Here is a 19,294-nt window from a genome sequence, read left to right as displayed (position 1 = left end):
ATTATTGTGGGGATTAAATGTGATACTGTATGTTACCCACTTCATGTAATCCCTGGCACAAAGTAAACACTCAATAAATGGGAACTGCTGCTTCCTGTCAAAAGAAATAACTTGGCCACCATCTAGATACAGCCAACCAAGTAGGGATCAAAAAAAATCTAGCATCTCAGGAAAATTTCAGAGTAAAAGTGCTAGTTTATGTTATAAACTAACATATATACAAGCTATCATGAGATGCGGTATGAGAATATCATGAATAATGTGGAGTCCACAAACAACAGATAAAATTCTGTAAAGAAAAAATAAGAAAGCCTGGATTTAATTTGTGCTTCTTTAGAAGTTCCACCCCTATCATTCTGAAGTTTAAGTCTGAAGAGATTTCCACTGAACTATAAATTACAAGGCTAATAAATAGAGGCTGTCTGTACTTCTGACCTTCTGCCATGGTGCAGTATTCTGAACTCCCAACTTCATTCATTTATTAGCACCCATCAGTGCCAAGCACTACAGTAAGTACTGAGGAGAAGCATTAGGAGGCATTTAATAGCAAGTCTACCCCTAAGATTTGTGAGGTCTGAACCAAGAACACAGATATATATCATACGACTAAATTATTAAATTTTGCAGTAAGCTAATATATTGTTAAATGAAATACGTTCTGTTCTCCTACCTTGACAAATATACCTTCATAGTGACCCCGAGAACAGATTCAAATTTAGAAGTCTCAAAACTCCTCAGAATTCTGCACTGGAAAGGAGTGACATGAGTAGAGCCAGTCTCTGACCCTCAGCAAACCTCTCTGATCTCCCAACCCCCACCTCTTCAAGGGGATTCACATGCATGAGTGTGGACACCCTGTCTCGCTTATATCAGCAATGTCACACACCCTCCAACAGCTGCCATCTGGCTACCCCTTGGGTCTAGAGCAGGGGTGTCCAAACTGCGGCCCGCAATCCATTTTTAATTGGCCCACAGCAAATTCCAAAAATATATTTAGTTTACTTAAATAAACCAGGTGAGGCAATACATACTTCACCTCGAGTGAGTGGCCCGGCTGTTTGTGTATTTTACCACATATCGCTCTTGGTAAAAAACGTTGAAAAAAGTTTGGACACCCCAGGTCTAGAGGTATACGTATCAGATACATGACTTTCCTTCAAAAGAATAGACCCAAGGAAAAGATCCACGCAGACCCTGGAAATATACTTGGGATCATGTATGCAGGAAATTCTGAGGTAGAAGCACATACCAGAAGGGATCTGGGTAGGTAGGTATACTGTGCATTCCTCACTCTGTGGGGAGAAGTACAGCTGGAAAAGGGCCAGAGCAGGATTCTCTAAACTGTGAGATCAAGGGCAGAGGCCCCTCTTACTCAATCAAGGGCTGATACTGCATAACTATTGGACCTACCTTTAATAAGGTCACAGTGTCCTGAGAAGTAAAGAGGCTCGGATGTAGTAAATGCCACATATTGATCCCCTACAATTTGCTAGGAGTTGGGAGATAACAGTGTATTTTAAGATCATACAGTAACGTAAAACTAACCTTTCTGGTGGAAGAATATCCTCTCTCAAAACACTAAAACTTGAAATTCAGCAATCATGTCTGCCTAAACCAAAGCACAGGTGCAAACTTTAGGGTAATCTTTTCTTTTTGTCTGTGGGTGTCTATAGTTGGAATAACATACTACAAGGCTATAGTAATCAAGATGGCATGATACTGTCATAAAAACAGACACACAGATCAATGGAATAGAATAGAGAGTGCAGAAATAAACCCACGCATATATGGTCAATTAATCTATAACGAAGGAGTCAAGAATACAGACAGTTTCCTCAATGAATAGTGTTGGGAAAACTGGACAGATACATGCAAAAACGAAACTAGACCAACCTTATTACATTATATACAAAAATAAACTCAAAATGGATTAAAGACTTAAATGTAAGACCCAAAACTATAAAACTCCTGGAAGAAAACACAGGCAGTAAACTCTGACATTGCTCATAGTATTTTTTTTTTTTATATATATATATCTTGTCTGACAAGGGAAACAAAAGAAAAAAGAAATAAATGGGACTACATCGAGGATATTTGCCAATGATACATCCGATAAGGGGTTAGTTAATACCCCAAACTTATAAAGAACTTGTACAACTTCACACCAAAAAAATAAACAATCCAATTAAAAAATGGGCAGAGGACCTGAATAGACATTTCTCCAAAGAGGACACACAGATGGCCAACAGACATATGAAAAGATGCTCAATGTTACTAATCATCAGAGAACTGCAAATTAAAACCACAATGAGATATCACCTCACACCTGTCAGAATGGCCATCATCAATAAATCAACAAACAAGTGCTGACGAGGATGTAGAGAAAAGGGAACTCTCATGCACTGTTGGTAGGACTGCAAATTGGTGCAGCCACTGTGGAAAATAGTGTGGAGGTATCAAAAAATTAAAAATAGAACTACCTTATGACCCAGCAATTCCTCTTTTGCGTATTTACCTGAAGAAATCCAAAACACTAATTCAAAAAGATACTATATATGCATCCTATATTCATTGCAACATTATTCACAATAGCCAATATATGAAAACAACCTAAGTGCCCACCAGTTAGATGATTGGATAAAGAGGTGGTACATATAATACAATGGAATATTACTTGGCCATAAGAAAGAATGAAATTTTACTGTTTGTGACAACATGAATGGACCTAAGTATTGTGCTAAGTGAAATAAGTCAGACAGGGAAAGACAAATACCGTATGATTTCACTTATATGTGGAATCTAAAGAACAAAGTAAACAAAACAGAAAACAGACTCACAGATACAGAGAACAAATTGATGGCTGCCAGATGGGAGGGATTTTGGGGGGCTTGGCAAAAAAGATGAAGGGATTAAGTAGTACAAATTGGTAATTACAAAATAGTCATGGGGATGTAAAGTAAAGCACAGGGAATATAGTCAATGATACGGTAATAACTATGTATAGTGCCAGGTGGGTACTAGACTAGTCAGGGGGATCACTTCGTAAATTATACAAATGTCTAACCACTATGCTGTACACCTGAAACTAATATAAAATAATACCAAACGTGAGCTGTGATTGAAAAATTTTTTTAAAATTAAATTAATAAAAATTGCTCAGACAACAGTTTTAGAAAGTTACTATCGCCTAAAATGCATTATATAGGTGATATTAAGACATAAAATGTGTGCCTTCAGTGTGAGGAGTGTGTATAGAGGAAAAATACACACATTTTTCTTTAGTGGAGATAGAGCATTGGGAAAGTATTTGTAAGTATATACCCACAGATATACAAAAACAACAGAGATTCAAGACTTGGACATTCCTGCCTACTATCTCTTCTCTGTCTACACACACACACAAAAGCTGGTCAGCTAGTTTATCTTTCCTACTTGTTTTTTATTCCTGGCTGTTAGTTCTGTAATTATTATAGCAGGGTAAGAATATCCTCATTCTTCTTAATCTCATCTCTAAGGCCAGTTCTCTGAGAACTAAAGAAAGAAGGAAGAGGAAGTCAATTAAGGAGTCAGGTCAAAGACTATAATGGACCTCTGGAATAGCAACGCTCTTTGGGAAATTTTTTCCACTTTGGACATAATGGGCAGTACCTAACTTAAAAATTATTCAGAATGAATTAAAAAAGGAAAAAAAAGTGTGATATCCAAAGCCCATTTCTAGGACAGAGTATATACTCAAAAAGTTCCAAGATAGACAGGAATTGAGGGTTAAGAGGAATGGGAGGAATGCTAAAAAGCTCAAGAGACCAAGTACATCTATACGTCTGCCAAACTAGCCAGGTTCCATAATAGCCTGTTAACTGAAGCAAATCCAAGTCAAGACATTCAAGGTTCATTTTAGACTTGCACGCCACCAGCTTGGAAATGAATGGAATGCAGAAACAAAAGGTATCACTATGGCAAGTGTATTAGAGGATGAAGACAAGAGAGATACGGCAAATTTTATCCTGACAGTATGAGTGTAGTCTTCACATCAGAACTCTGTAGATGACTGCTTTTACTGAGCAAAACAGGCCTCCTAAGTCAACTTACCTGGACAAAAAAGATAAAGTGCTTGAAAGATGTATTCAGATGTGCTTCCTCCTGAAGCTGGATCACAGGGTCAAAATGCTGATGATAAATGTGCGCATAAACCCTAAAGAGGCGTTTGAGTATAGTTTTTGCCACAGACATGAAATTCTTCGGGAACGGAACGCCTAATAAATAGATAAACAACCCAATCTATTAACAACAAGACACAGGAACAAAGTAATATGAATTTGTCACAAATGGCAACTTAAATTACCAAGACAAGGCTGAAAAGAAGTATTTATAAATTACTACTTAATATACCTACTGTGCTTTTCAGATGTTCTCAACATATGATGAATGAAAATAAACTTCAAAGTTTCCATGGAATAAGAACTAGTCTTCAGTATAGCCCTTTAGGCCTCTAATATACCACCACTTTACTAAAATAAAACAAGTGCCTAAGATGGTAATGGAGCTAAAACTCATACTTAGATCCTGAGATTTCATATCATCAGGTCTCAATACAAATATTTGCTGAAAACAAACAATGTATTAACCATGTTCATTTTTGTTTAAAATGCTTGCAGTTTATACACACACACACACACACACACACACACACACTTCCTCTTTTTAATTTTTGTTTTAAGAAGCCGGGACCAGTGATTTACAGATTTCTCAAACTATTAAAAATTGGTAGATGGGATAAAAAGTACAAAAACCCCATTTTAGTATTTTACCCTTTCATTTAAAAAGTCAGACATAATTTAGATTATTTCCAGAAATAAGATCACCTATACAATCTAGAGTCTAGATAGATATACACAAACTTCATCTATGAAATTGACTGAGGGTGGTATTGTCAGCAAGCTGTGTAAAAGGGCTGGGGGCTTACAGTATATTTTTTAAATTTTTTTCTATGGGAATTATTTCATTACTACTCCAAATCTACATTTATCCTAAAAATAGCTGGTCTCTGCTTAAATAGGTTCATTGCTATGAATTACAGCACTTTTATAACATTAAACAAATATAAAACTAGAAAAACACAAAATCCTATATACTTTGTTATACTTGTTAAATAATCTAGATTGGCAAAACACAAGCCAAATACTTGTACTACTGGGTTCAATGTCATCACATTACCTACCACTCATTTAAAAATATTATCGGTCACCAGGAAACATAAAAGACAAACCAAAATGAAGGGATACTATATAAAATAGCATGCCTACAGTCTTCAAAAATATCATTGTCATGAAAGTCAAAAAAAGACTGAAGTACACATATTCCACATTAAAGAAGGCTGAGACATGACAACTGAATACAAAGAAACGTTAAAATTTTTCTTTTGCTATCAAGGACATTACTAGGAAAATTTGAAAAATCTGAATAAGATCTGTAAATTAGACATCAGTATTGTATCGGTGTTAATGTCCTGATTTTGATAGTTGTACTGTGATTTTCTAAGGAAATACACATTGAAACACATATGGATTAAGGGGTATCATATATGCAATTTATTTTCAAACAGTTCAGGAAAAAGAAAAAATGTACGTGGTGGGGCGTGTTAGGGGAGGGAGGAGAGAGGAAGGGAGAGAAAGAAAGCAAATGTGGTAAAATGTTGGCAACTAAAAAATCTAGAAGAAGAAGGATATACAGGGATTCTCTGCACAATTCTTGCAAATTTTCTAAAAATCTGAAATTGGGTTAAAATAAAAAACTTAAAAAATATACTACCGTGTTTCCCCGAAAATAAGACATAGCCGGACAATCAGCTCTACTGAGTCTTCTGGATCAAATATTAATGTAAGACCCAGTCTTATATTATATTGTGTATGGTCTTATATTATAGTAAAATAAGACCGGGTCTTATATTAATTTTTGCTCCAAAAGACGCATTAGAGCTGATTGTCCGGCTAGGTTTTATTTTCGGGGAAACACGGTGTTATGGGAGATAAAAGGTAACGGTACTTATCCAAAACCATTACGATGTATATAAGTAATGCAGTTGTGAAAAATAGACCTTTCATTACAAATGCTCCAAAGGACTGAAAGCATTCAATAAATGTATTTAAAACAATCCATAATAACAACTATTTACATTATCTCCTCTATAACACCCTTCCTCCAAAAGCTAAAACCATAGTCAAAATGTTGTTTATTGTTAGAAAAGCAAATACATAACTTTTTCAGAAAACATAGTTGTAAGAAGTTTGAAAAGGTAAAAATCATATGAACTGTTTAGATGTGAAAATTTCCACTTGAAAGGCCAGCCCTTAAGAGCAAACACAAAAAAGCAGAAGTCACTCAGTTGATAAGAGACCAACTCCTCAAATCTTGTTTATTTCTACCTAGCTTGATTCCACAGTCTCTAAGATTCTTACTATGGGTCATAAATTCAAACTCCCTATTTGCCACAAATATAATATTAAACTGGATATAAGTCATATAAGGTCCTTCCCTAAACAAGAAATGGACCTGACTGTTGCAGATGAAATTGGCTGCCTACCCAATATCCAGTCTCTTTTCCATAACACAGTCCAGATTGTTACTGTCCAAATATACTGATCTTCATCTTGTTTAAAATTACTGAGAGGTTTACCTTAATGTTCATGATAAATTGTTATAAAAAAGATAGGACACTTTTAAATGTATAAGGGTTAGAAATATTTTGATAGGTATAGTAATCTAGCATGGGTCCTGGAATAGAGAATCAATAAGCTGTAGAAACATATAAAATTAGATTGATCATGCTGGATCCCAATTATACAAAAAAATTATACCAATTTTTGATGGAAATAATGTCTCATCATCCAACTGGTCCTGAACCCAAGTCATCAGGTAATCAATATACTTTGGTGCAGAGCACTTAATAGGCTTCTTTATGTTTGTTCCATCTGCCCAATGATATTCATATCTGTATTGGAAAGATAAAAAGCACACAAAATATCAGTATATACCTACACAGTGTGTATGTTTTTTGTATTATGAACGTATGTGTATTACGAATGTATATACACGATATATGTTAAACATCTACTCCTCCAAATAAAGATTTTCGCATTTGGCATTTAAATTTAGCATTTTTAAATGGCTACGGGACTATTTTGCATTTATCACAATCCAAAATAAGCAGATTTCATCAAACTCATTTTTGTGTTTCTATGCTCTCCTCATATGTTCTAATTTTCTTATAGTTTCCTTTCATACATAGCATTCATATTTTACAATCATACATTGCCTTAGCAGAAAACCTAACTTACTTCCCACTTCTTTGATGACCATCTTTCACTTTTACGATTGTTTTTCTTCCTTGAAAAACATTTCTCCTTATGCAGTACAATTCTTTTAAACTTGGGGCTTTAAATTTTGGGTTATGGATAGAAAATACCACAGGAAGCTCCAAAGTAAGATGAATGAAGAAAAGAATAACTCAATATTTGAGTACATTTGGTTGAGGAGCTAAACATACCTTTAAAGAAAACTGGCAACCCAAATAAAGATGCCTATAGGATTTGGGTTGTAACAGAATACTATCCTTTGGTATGATAAACATTTAATGTGCACCTACTGTGTGAGAAATAACGTGTCAAGGAATACTCTCCTTGAACAAGGGACATTAAAATGAAAGACTTTCCCTACTCTCAAGGAGAACAGACTAGCAAGAAGACAGACTTGTAAATGAGTAATAACAAGACAAGAATGCTAATGGAGTTACTTATACACATACACATACACACACACACACACACACACCGATTTTTTTAAAGATAAAGAATAAGCATACAGCTGAAACTCCAAAGTATAAAAATCTCTAAACTGAACTAGCATTTAGTTTCTTAGTTTCTGAAAATACTTCTGTCACTTAGCTGCCCTCTTTGAATCAACTGTTTTTCTAACCTTGTCCCAGAGTTTGGACTGACAGAATGATAGGTCAGTGAGCCTAGCAAAGGAAATGAAAATATAATGGAACAATACTATAGGGTAATTTAAAATATGAAAATTATCTTGAGATAGACTAAATAAGGATGCTTTCTATTTAACCATAGCGACATACACCTGAGCAATAAACCTAGACAGGATACACCTGAATAAACACTCTGACAGTATACCTTATTGCCAACCCTGGACAACAGGGAGGATGACTATCAAGTCCACTTTGAAGGTCTCCAAGAGGAGATTCCCCCACATTTTTTTGCATCTTGTTCCGCTGTTTAATCACTTTCACAGTCAAGAGGTTCTTCCTAATATAAAACTAAAGTCCTGAGTGCGACTTAAGGCTGTTCTTGTTTGATCCTCTTAGGAGTTAGAGGCCATGAATGGTAGGACTTTTAGCTACCATCACTTTTCACTTAAAGACAGGAACTCATCCATGTTTTCTCCCTTATCAAGAAATCTTAACACTTTTATTTTTCCTCACAATTATGTTTTTCATTTTGTTAATTATTTTCAGGTGTTCCATATTCATTTTTAAATGGAAAAATCAGAAGCAGACACAGTAAACCAAAAAAATCATTTTCAAGATCCTAAAGATTTTTTAAAAATATCAACTTTCAATATCCTAAGGCTTTTTTTTTTTTTTTTTTTTTAAAGATTTTATTGGGGAAGGGGAACAGGACTTTATTGGGGAACAGTGTGCACTTTCAGGACTTTTCTCCAAGTCAAGTTGTTGTCCTTTTCAATCTTAGTTGTGGAGGGTGCCGTTCAGCTTCAAGTTGTTGTTCTTTTCAGTCTTAGTTGTGGAGGGCGCAGCTCAGCTCCAGGTCCAGTTGCTGTTGCTAGTTTCAGGGGGCATAGCCCACCATCCCTTGCGGGAGTCAAACCGGCAACCTTATGGTTGAGAGGACATACTCCAACCAACTGAGCCATCTGGGAGCTCAGCGGCAGCTCAGCTCAAGGTGCCATGTTCAATTTTAGTTGCAGGGGGCGCTGCCCACCATCCCTTGCGGGAGTCGAGGAATTGAACTGGCAACCTTGTGATTGAGAGCCCGCGCTCCAACCAACAACTGAGCCATCCGGGAGGCAGCTCAGCTCAAGGTGCCGTGTTCAATCTTAGTTGCAGGGGGCAGAGCCCACCATCCCTTGCGGGACTCGAGGAATTGAACTGGCAACCTTGTGTTTCGGAGCCCACTGGCCCATGTGGGAATCGAACCGGCAGCCTTCGGCGTTAGGAGCACGGAGCTCTAACCGCCTGAGCCACCGGGCCGGCCCCTATCCTAAGGCTTTTTGAATAAAACTATATATTGCTTATACTTCTAGTTTCTAACTGTTCCTTTTTTTTCTTTTATGTTTATACTTAAGATGACTTTATCTTATAACTCTATTTTGCCCCCATGATTATTTTATTCCACCTTTGACAGACCGTTCTCTTTGAAATTCGTCATCATGATATGAGCTTATAAACTGAAAACTCCAAAGCATTCATTTCTTAGTTAATAATAATAATAGTAACTGAGAACAAAACCCTATGAGCCATCACTCAATACTCCTTTGCAAGGGGCCAGTGCTAAGCTACTAACAAATGCCTTTCCTTGGAATAATCTTTCTTGACCATCTGCTAATAAAGACGGCAAACCATAACAACTGCGTATTTTCAGCACTAATGACAGGCAAAAGTTAAGACTCTCAAAGAAAAAGAGAGGAAGGAAGGGTAGGTAGAAGGAAAGGTGGAAGGATGAAAGGGAGGAAGGGAAGAAGGAAAGGAAGAAGAGGAAAGAAAAAGGAAAAAAATAAAGTTGGGACGAAGGAAGGAAACAGGGAAGGAAGATCATTTTTCATTTTTGTAGTACCTTTATAGAGATCCCGTGCCTGTCAACTTTTGAAGAATTAGGTATGTACCTCCGATACCAGCTATTTAGATAAGATTTCTATGGAGAATGTGATCAGAGCACTAGTCTAAATGACAGTAATTCCCCCTAGTTCACAGGAATGGGATATTGGTATAATATCAGAAAACCTCCCAATAAAATACTAGACAATTACAAAGGGGAAAATGGCAAATGTGGGGTGAAGAAATCTCACAGACACTAACATGGTAAGACAATCAGGGTTAACATCACCAATAATGGGATGGTCAACACCATGTGCCTCCTAATATGATCCACTAGGAAAAAAGTATCATCTCTGGGGTTCCTGACAAGAATGCATGGCCTGAATGTAGTCGTAAGGAAACATCAGACAGTGGTTGGGTCCCCAAGACCACACCGCATATGATGACTTGCTAAGAGGACTTAGAGAACTCAGCATCTAGTTGTACTCACAGATATGATTTATTACAGTGAAAGAACACATACCAAAGTCAGCAAAGGGAAAAGTCTGCAAATAGGGCAAAGTCCAAAGGAAAACAGGAACAAGCTTCCAAGAGTCTTCTCCCACTGGAGTCACACAGGCCACCCCTAATTCCCCCAGGACTGAGGTGTGATTACACATGCTAAATACTGTCTACCACGGAAGCTCATTAGAGACTCTGTCCAGGTTTTTTATCAGGGGGTGGTCAAGCAGGCACCCTCCACATGACACGTACTAAAATTCCAGACTCGCCGAAGGAAAGCATAAACCATATCATTTGCACAGTTTAGGTAGAGAGAGCCACTCTTAACAGTTAGAATGGTGGGGAATCCTTCTGAAATCCAAGTTCGCAGATGTCATCCAAGGGTCAACCTCGTAAGCAGGCCTTTCAAAAGACAGCAGTCAGGCCTGCTATATTACCTCTTTTATGTACAAAGGCCAATACAGGGAAAGACTGAGGAACTACTCCAGATTAAAGGTACGTGAAGCGATAAGTCAAATAAAGGCAATACGTATTCCTAGATAGGATCCTCGACCGGAAATGAAAACCCGAAATGTTGTTGAGACAGATGATGAAATGCAAATGGTATCTCTGAAATGGAGGAAGTGGTGTGACGGGTTTGTGTGCTGGTTATGTAGAGTATCCTTGTTTTTGAAGAATACACGACTGAATATGTATGGGTAAAGGGGCCTAATGCCTACAACCTGCTCAAAACGTTCACAAAAATTAACGTTAATGAGCATACATATAGAAAGAGTGAGTGAGGAAGCAAATGGAGTAAAGTGTTAATAATTGGGGAATCCGGGGAAAAGAAATATGGGAGTTCTTTCTGCTCTTCTGGCAGCTGTTCTGCACACTTAAAATTATTTGAAGTTTCAAAGTTTGAAATAGTTTGAAAATAAGTTATTTTCAATACATTTGAAATAAGTTCTTTTCCCAAAATATTACCTTAGGAAATACTCAAAACATTATTTTGAACACCTTTGATGATGGCAAACTGTCAATTCTTTTTTAGAGGACTGGATTCTGAGAAACATCTAAACTCATTTGGAGTCAATTTGAGGAATAAGGTAGATGACCTAACTAGGTAATACTTTGTTCAATACGTAAATTTGGTCAGTCAATAAATAATGAGCCTGACACTGCAATTTAAATGTTACCAAAAATATTCTGAGCAATGAAAGCATTAGTACAATAAGTGACTAGCAATCTACTACTTATCATGACAATATTCCTAAGCACTAGTAAGCATAGCCAGTTTGTTATGTTTTGTTTCAATACTCACACCTTGTATAAAACTAGAGAGAGAGAACATACTTTAGGGAAAGTCAGCACTAAAAATAAAACTTTTCTCTATATTCCTTGTAAGTACCAATTAATATTTCTTATAAGAAAATAATATAATGTAGCAGTTAAGAGTACAGACACTAGAAACAAAGAGACCTAGGTTTCAATCCTGGGCCTGCCTGTTTCTAGATAATAGGACCTTGGACGTGATACTTATTAACCTTTCTGACTCTATTTCTCTTCATATAAAATGAGAATAATGAGTATAAAGGCCTTACATTTAGGTAGCACTGAATAAATGGTAGCTGTCATTGTTATTATCAGCCATAGTAATAATAAAAGCCAGTTTCAAAAATGTATTGATCTAAGCAACATTTATTGAGTGGTAATTGGCAGGCACTGTTCTTGCACTAAAAGGGATTAAGAAGAAGAATAAACCTAACACGTTAAATAAGATGTATAACTACTATAAGTATAATGTAACAAAGAAATATAATCATAAAGACAAAAAAGATAAATAGAAAAATCACATCTAGTCTGAAGAAATCAGAATGAAGCATTAGATGTGGGCCCTGAAGATGGGTAAAATCTTTTAAAATATTAGCAGAAGCTAAAAGGAGAGAGATGGGAAGAAAAGAAAAATAACCAAGAGAATAACAGAATCAGCAAATTTTCAGAGTATAAGCAATGGAGGGAATAGTAAGGCATTTCCAATAATCTAGTTTGGATAAACCAGAGGAGATACATAAGTGAACAGAGGAAAGGCAGGATGGAGGGCAATGCAGGAAGGGCCATAAAGCTCAGGCTAAAGAATCTAGACTTAATATATTACTTATGGATAAACCACTGAAGGAGATGGTAAGTACAGAAATTATATGGTCAGAAAAGTTCTTCTTATCCAAGCACTATAAAATAAGGTAAAAATGAGAACTGATCATGAACCAAGTCTTACTTTGGGCCAGCTGACATCACTGGACAACTCTCCTCTGTACAGAAATCTGTGATTGTTCCATAAAGCATGTTGATCTGATTGAAGAAATCCACAGCTGCAAAGGAAACATCAGCTATAAGTAAAACATTAAATTTTAATTTTATTCAAGCACAATCTAGATTTATCAGTGTTCCTTCCACACATACACAGATTTCCTAATTTTTTGTTATTGATTTCTAGCTAAATTCCACTATGGTCAAAACATATGTTATATGATTTCAATCCTTTCAATTTTTGAAAATGTACATGTGTGTAATCTGAGGTGCTTAGGTCATGTGGTCTCAGGTCAAGTCTTATTAATCACGTTGCTCAAATTTTTAAATTCCTTGTTGATTTTTTTCTTCTACATTTTCTACCCATTACTGAGAGGAGTGTTTCAATCTCCTGTTATGACTATGGATTTGTCTATTTCTTCTTTTAGTTCAAATGATTTTAATATATTATTGAGATGTTATTAAAGACACAAATTCAGAACATCATATGGTCTTTGCGAATTCAACCATTTATCATTTTAAAATCTTCCCTTTTTTTGGCCTGGAAGTCTACTTTATGTGATATTTACATGGCTATATCAGCTTTCTTTAGATTACTGTTTAAGTTTTTAGTTTCAACCTGTACCTCTATAAAGTATGTTTCCTGGAAATGGAATTTAGCTTTGTTTTGTTTATGACCATCTTGACACAACAGTTGCCTTTTTTATTGAAGCATCTGTCCTTTACATTTAATACAAATTATTACTATTTGGATTTGAATTTACTATCTTACTATTTGCTATCTATTTACCCTAATTATTATGATTCTTTTTCTTTCCTTTCTTACGTTCTTTAGAATTAATTTTTATTATTCTATTTTTCTCCTCTATTAGCTAGATAATTATACATTCATTTACTATTATTCATTTACTGGCCTTATCCTAGAGCAATGGTCAGTAAATTATGACCACAGGCCCAATCTGGCACATCATCTGTTTTTTAAAAAATTTTTATGAGAATACAAACATGCTTATTTGGATACATATTGTTCTATGGTGGCTTTTGAACTATAGCAGCAGGCGTGAATAGTTGTAACAGCAAAGACTAAAATGTTTAATAACTGGTCCTTTATAAAAAAAAAAGTTTGCTAACCCTTGTCCTAGAGTACAGCGTAAGCATCCTTGATATAACAAAGCTCCAAACAAAAATTAGTATGTTTACCTCTTCCCAGACATTGCATGACCCTTTGATGTGCCAGAAACTATGCCAACCTCTAAGGATAAGAAACGAACTGACTCAATCCCATGTCCTCCTTGAGTTTACAAGCTAACAGGGAAAATGTCACTTGAGTTTTTCATAAAGGGAAGTACAAGTTGTAGAAGCAAACAACTTCCCCTCAGTGTGCCCTTTCTTTTGCTATAAAGCAGTCAATGAGAACTTGGTACAAATTAACTCAAGGAAACCACAAGGAGTGTTCTAATAATCACTGACATCTATCTAGCCAGACTCTAATACCCGATTGCCTATACTATCCTGGCCAAAAATTTATCTTTTTAAGTTTCTCAAGCAAAAAAGGAGCATTTATCCATATGTTTGAGAAGTACAAATACTACATATGGTGACTTTGAGCTCAGTGCCTATTCCCACTTTATTTATGCAGTCCTAAAATCTCTTTTCATCTCATTAATTACCCATGAGGAGCACTTTGCTTTTTTATTTCAGATTTTCTAGAGCAGTAGAAGAAAGACATTGACTTTAAAAGGAGTCAAAGTTAACTGCTGATGAAAGTAGGATAATAAGAAGCATTCACTAAATGTAGTCCTACAAGTTTTCCTTGACCTCTTACCTCTCAAAGAGCCAAGATTTACTAAATAATATAATTCTTAAGTTGTCCTCCACAACAACAGAGGACAACCTATGACTTTGAAATAAGACAAGTTTGAATCACAACTCCTATACTTACCAGTTACTTATGACCTCCCTGAACCTCAGTTTCCTACTTCTAAAACTGGTTTTATTATACGGAATGCTAAAAAATGTGTCTACTATAAAATGGGCATTTAGTAAATGTTAGTTTCCTTCCATAAACCAAGATATGGCCTCAGGATTCTGTGCCACATACATTTATAAGTCATTCATCCAGCTTTTTCTAAATTCCCGAACCTTCTATCTTCTTTAAGCTATCATTCTTTCTAGAAGAATAATGTCCACAACCAGACTCTGGTTTTTGGCTGTGAGACCAGTTGTTGAATTTCCTACCATTTATCTTCATCTGGCAAATGAACTGAAGCAAAAAAGCCATTAAAATGCCAATCTTATCAACAAATTCCCTTCACTCTTTTTATGTACCCAAATGTTTACTTAATTACTGTCAGTGAGTGAAAATATCTGTCTAGCCTCAAATCCTATTTACCTCATCAAGTGTCATTTAGGAAGAATACTATAAATATGGAAAATTTAAGAATCCAGTACTTCAGTCAAATGCTGTATTTTCAAGGCAGAATTACCTGTTCTCATCGGATGTTCTAACTCCCCAATTCAAAATAATTTTTGTCCAGTTATTACTGCAAAATGCCTGTGGAATTTTAGAAGTCACTGAAGTTCTAAGCATTTCAGTGGTACAGACACTCAGTTCTGCCAACTGAGACAGAGCGAATACAGATAGAAAATGATGATCTGCTTTCATACTCAAGTCAGAATCCCACATACAGAAGCTTAATGCTACCTTCTTTAGATTTTTAAAATCAGTAAATGAGTTCTTAAATGGTACAAAAAGGGCACAAACAAGTACAAAAAACAGAATGTACACATATATTGGAAATTTATTCTGAATATTTTCTTTGTAATGTCACAGAATCATTTCATTGGTAAGATGAGTCTCACCCATAAAGCAAAAAAATCATTTATTTCTTTAGTAATTAACTCTCTTGGTCCAGGAGGATAATCACATTATAATAAATACTAGTTTTACGCAAATGCTGTCACAGTAAGTTTTTAAGATATCTCAGGAAAATCCTTTAGGTTCCTAAGAGTTATCAGTGGGTAGCGGCTCAATTTATAAATCCTATGATATATTTCAAATTACGTATAATAAGATACCATTAAATATTACAAGAAAAATAGTTTTGCTTTCCTTTAATCAAAGCCTAGACATGTACTGTATGTTTTCAATTAAATTTCATTTTATTTTTATTCGATTCATACAAAATTTCCCCAATTATAAAATTCTAGTAGTTTCTTCACTAATATTGAAAAATCCTGACTATTAAAAGTACTACTTTTATTCCCCAATTTTCTCTGGCTTAATTCCCAATAATATATTTACTTTTTACTTATATACTTTTCTTCCTAGGTGTTAAGAATATCTTATAAACATAGTTTATTAATTTCATAAGCTCACTATTGAATATTTGTTTTAAAGCATAACTTAGGGAAATCACTGAACATGCTACCGAAAGAGGCAATTTAGCATAGTGGTTAAAAGTGGATAAAGTATGGTCTCTGAAATTCTCTAGTTCTATATTGGAGCCCAGGCTCTGCCATTTAATAGCTGTATGACCGAGGAGAATTACTAATCTTTCTGCTGCTGCTTCTTATCTGTATTAAATGGGCATAATAATAGTACCTACATCATGAGGCTGTAAAGATGAAATAAAATAATCCATGCAGAAAGAATAGCCGAGTGCCAGACATAATTCATGTTCCATAAATATTAACTATTAATTGCTGTTATTACCATTTTTTTTCCACTGAAGATTGTAAATTTATGCTTTGCATTTCATTATAACAGGAGACAAGAATTTCACCAAACTCCCTATTTAGAAATAAAATAACATAAAGGCTAAAGTGGATTGAGGTATCACTATATTGTGCTATTAGGTCGCTAACTAGATTCTAGAATAGATAGCATCCCAAAACTCACCTACAATGAGGCTTCTAACCTAGTGTAGAGTCTACTGAGAAACAGAAAGGATACTTACTGTTCACTGCAACCCACTCATTTAGATCTTCTCCCTCAGGAAGCATGACAGCCATCCGGAGGTTGCCACTGCCAAGTGTGGCTTCTGCATGCTTTAAGAGCTCATACTGGTGAGAACCCTCTGGAATGTTTTTCTTTGGTTTAAACGTTTTAGAGGAGCGACTACCACTATAAATAGACAAGAAAAAAAGGCACTTCAATATTTAAGGCACGACTTTCAACAGAGTCTACTACACTATATTACTGGATAAAATAATATACAGGTGACCCTAAATGTCTACAAATAAACATCCTAAATTGTATTGGCTACATTAAATCCCGGCAATATAACTGCTGTAATTATTATGTTCCATACCCAAAACTCCTACAAACCTTCTCTATATTCCCTACTGCAACTTCCCAAGAGAAAAAGAATTTTTAGTTTTAACTATCCAGCTCTTCATAATAAATTAACAAATCAAGATTACATGTTGCAATCTAGAAAAACAAAAAATTACTTCTGTGATAGTCTTTATTTTATTCCTTTTCACTCCTATTCTAAGTCCCTCACCCTCATACAAATAATTTGTTTCCATCGTTTAAAAAGCATAAAGATACAATTTTATATCAATAAAATACAAAAATCCTAGAGCAAGAAAGAAAAACTACATGTTCTTCTACCCAATTATAGGAAGCATCAGCAGTCTTAATCCAGAATTCCAGGTATGCAGTAGACATTAATGTGGTTGGTTTGCTCAATTTTCATTTATATATTTTAAATGGATCAAATGAAACTAGTCTTAGAAATGATTTTATGAGTTAAGAGATGGATTCTTCTGTTAATGATGGCAAGTTCTTATCAAATTGTATTATATCCTAGCCATCCCGTCTCAATACTCCCTTTCTTCTCTTCATATGGAAAGGAAAGAATGAATTAGAGTTTAGTGGCTGAGAACCCCATAAAGTTTAATGTTACTAAATTCCTACCACCAAAAAATTCAGAAATTTGAACATAGGAATATGAAAGTAGAATTCAAAAAGGGCACATAACACTATGCTTTCCAAGCTTTCCATAGCTTTTCACTCATTACCCTCTTCTCCCAGACTTACCCCCAAGATCTCTCCCTTGTTTCTCCAAGATAAAGTGGTAGTTCTCAAACAGGGCTGCATATTAGGTTGCATATTATAATTACATGAGGAGCTTTCACAAAGTACTAAGGATCTGAAATAAACTAAGACTCTATCAGTCAACCCAAATTTCCAATTCAAATGACAGGTATTTTTCATTTTTAAGGTAATGGCTTGTCATGTCAATGTAAGTCTCTACTCAGATGTTTAATTAAGAGTAAATTGATGCTCCTCAACTCTAACAAAGCCCTCTCTTCCCACAGATCTCTCTCTCTACTCAACAGCCAAGGTATCTCTTTGAAAACTCTAATCGGACGATGATACTCCTCTGTGCTTAAAACCATTGAGTGGTTTTGCAGTGCACTCAGAGTAAATCCAAAAGTCAAATATTAGACACAGTCAGGCTCTGGACCCACACTAAGTATGGAACTCTTCTGCTCTTTAATCAGACAATGCATTAAACACCAAATTCTCTCCCAGCATCTCTAAAATATAAAAACAGAAAAGATCATTATGACTACTGAGCTTGAAGCTTATTTCATTTTCCTGCTTCTTCTCACCATTTGGTTATCAAAATTCAGGAGAAACAAACTTCACCAACATTTTTTATGAAAAGCCATTTTACTTATTTATGTGTGATTAATTACAAAAAATAGCTCTCCTATGACTCATCTGGTGCATGTCTTCAGGCAGGCTGTAAATGAAGTACAATGCCTTTAATTAGCCCACAGCACAGATAGATGCAGCAACTGAAGATGTGACAAGTTGCTCTGAAAAGGGCTGGAGTACGTATGAACCACGAGGACATCAGCTGTGCCTACACTCAGGAGGTTCAGAGCCTCATCAGTCTGCAAAATCATCTACTTATCGAACCACTCTGCTCTGAAGTTTTAGGCTTCCACCTGTTTTCTTGATTGATGTCCACCCAGAATTGGTCTTCCACAAAGCTAAGTAAATCAACCTCATAAAACCTTATAGTTGGGTAGAAAGAAAAAAAAAACAATCTTGAGTTCGATTTTGTGAAGACCAGCGTTGACACTTATCAGCTATGTTATCTCAATTACCAAACTTTCTTGAGCTTATTTTTTTCTTTAACAGTGAAAACCTAATAAAAATAACAAAACATCCCCACTACTTGTATAATATCATAGAAAAGCTGCAAAATGAGAAAATATATATGTAAAAAGCTTTTAAAAATGTAAATTGCTGTGCAAATGTTAGTATTTTCATTACCCGTCCTTTTCCTGAACCAGAATGACTCAAGAGTGAAAAAAAAAGAAATGGTAGTACAATGTCCAAAGCTTTCTTTCAATGTCCATTGCTACCTTCAATTCATCTCCTAAGACTGGATGCAGAAAAAATATAACCTTACTTTGGAAACAAATGCTTTTATATATTAAGTTCAAAACAGATTTTTTTAAAAAAATGTTTGTTTTGTCTTTTGGTGCTATAACCACATCACAGCTCAGGTTCTCTCAGAACAATCATGGGGATAGGTTGGAAATCAAGAAAACAAGGTTCCACGCATCATTTTGCTATTTTCATCTTACATTATGTAGGAAACCACAAATTCTCATCTGGTCTTCAATTTCTTTATT

At 35.4% G+C, this 19,294-nt stretch overlaps 1 protein-coding gene across 1 annotated transcript in view; it reads right to left on the bottom strand.

Moving 5' to 3' along the window:
• Positions 1-19,294, bottom strand: part of MOB1B (MOB kinase activator 1B) — a 48,977-nt gene that overhangs the window by 6,117 nt on the left and 23,566 nt on the right. Inside the window, exons 2-5 of the mRNA XM_019757098.3 lie at positions 16,591-16,757; positions 12,600-12,693; positions 6,855-6,988; positions 4,090-4,253 (exon numbers count right to left, since the gene is read on the bottom strand). Coding sequence (XP_019612657.1) covers positions 4,090-4,253; positions 6,855-6,988; positions 12,600-12,693; positions 16,591-16,757 — 559 coding nt within the window. The remainder of the gene's footprint in view (positions 1-4,089; positions 4,254-6,854; positions 6,989-12,599; positions 12,694-16,590; positions 16,758-19,294) is intronic.

The sequence above is a fragment of the Rhinolophus sinicus genome, chromosome 1, assembly GCF_057876585.1.
Source record: "Rhinolophus sinicus isolate RSI-liver-muscle chromosome 1, RSI-T2T, whole genome shotgun sequence".
Taxonomy (NCBI): domain Eukaryota; kingdom Metazoa; phylum Chordata; class Mammalia; order Chiroptera; family Rhinolophidae; genus Rhinolophus; species Rhinolophus sinicus.
The sequence above is the reverse complement of the archived record's forward strand: the minus strand, read 5'-3'. Positions and strand labels throughout refer to the sequence as shown.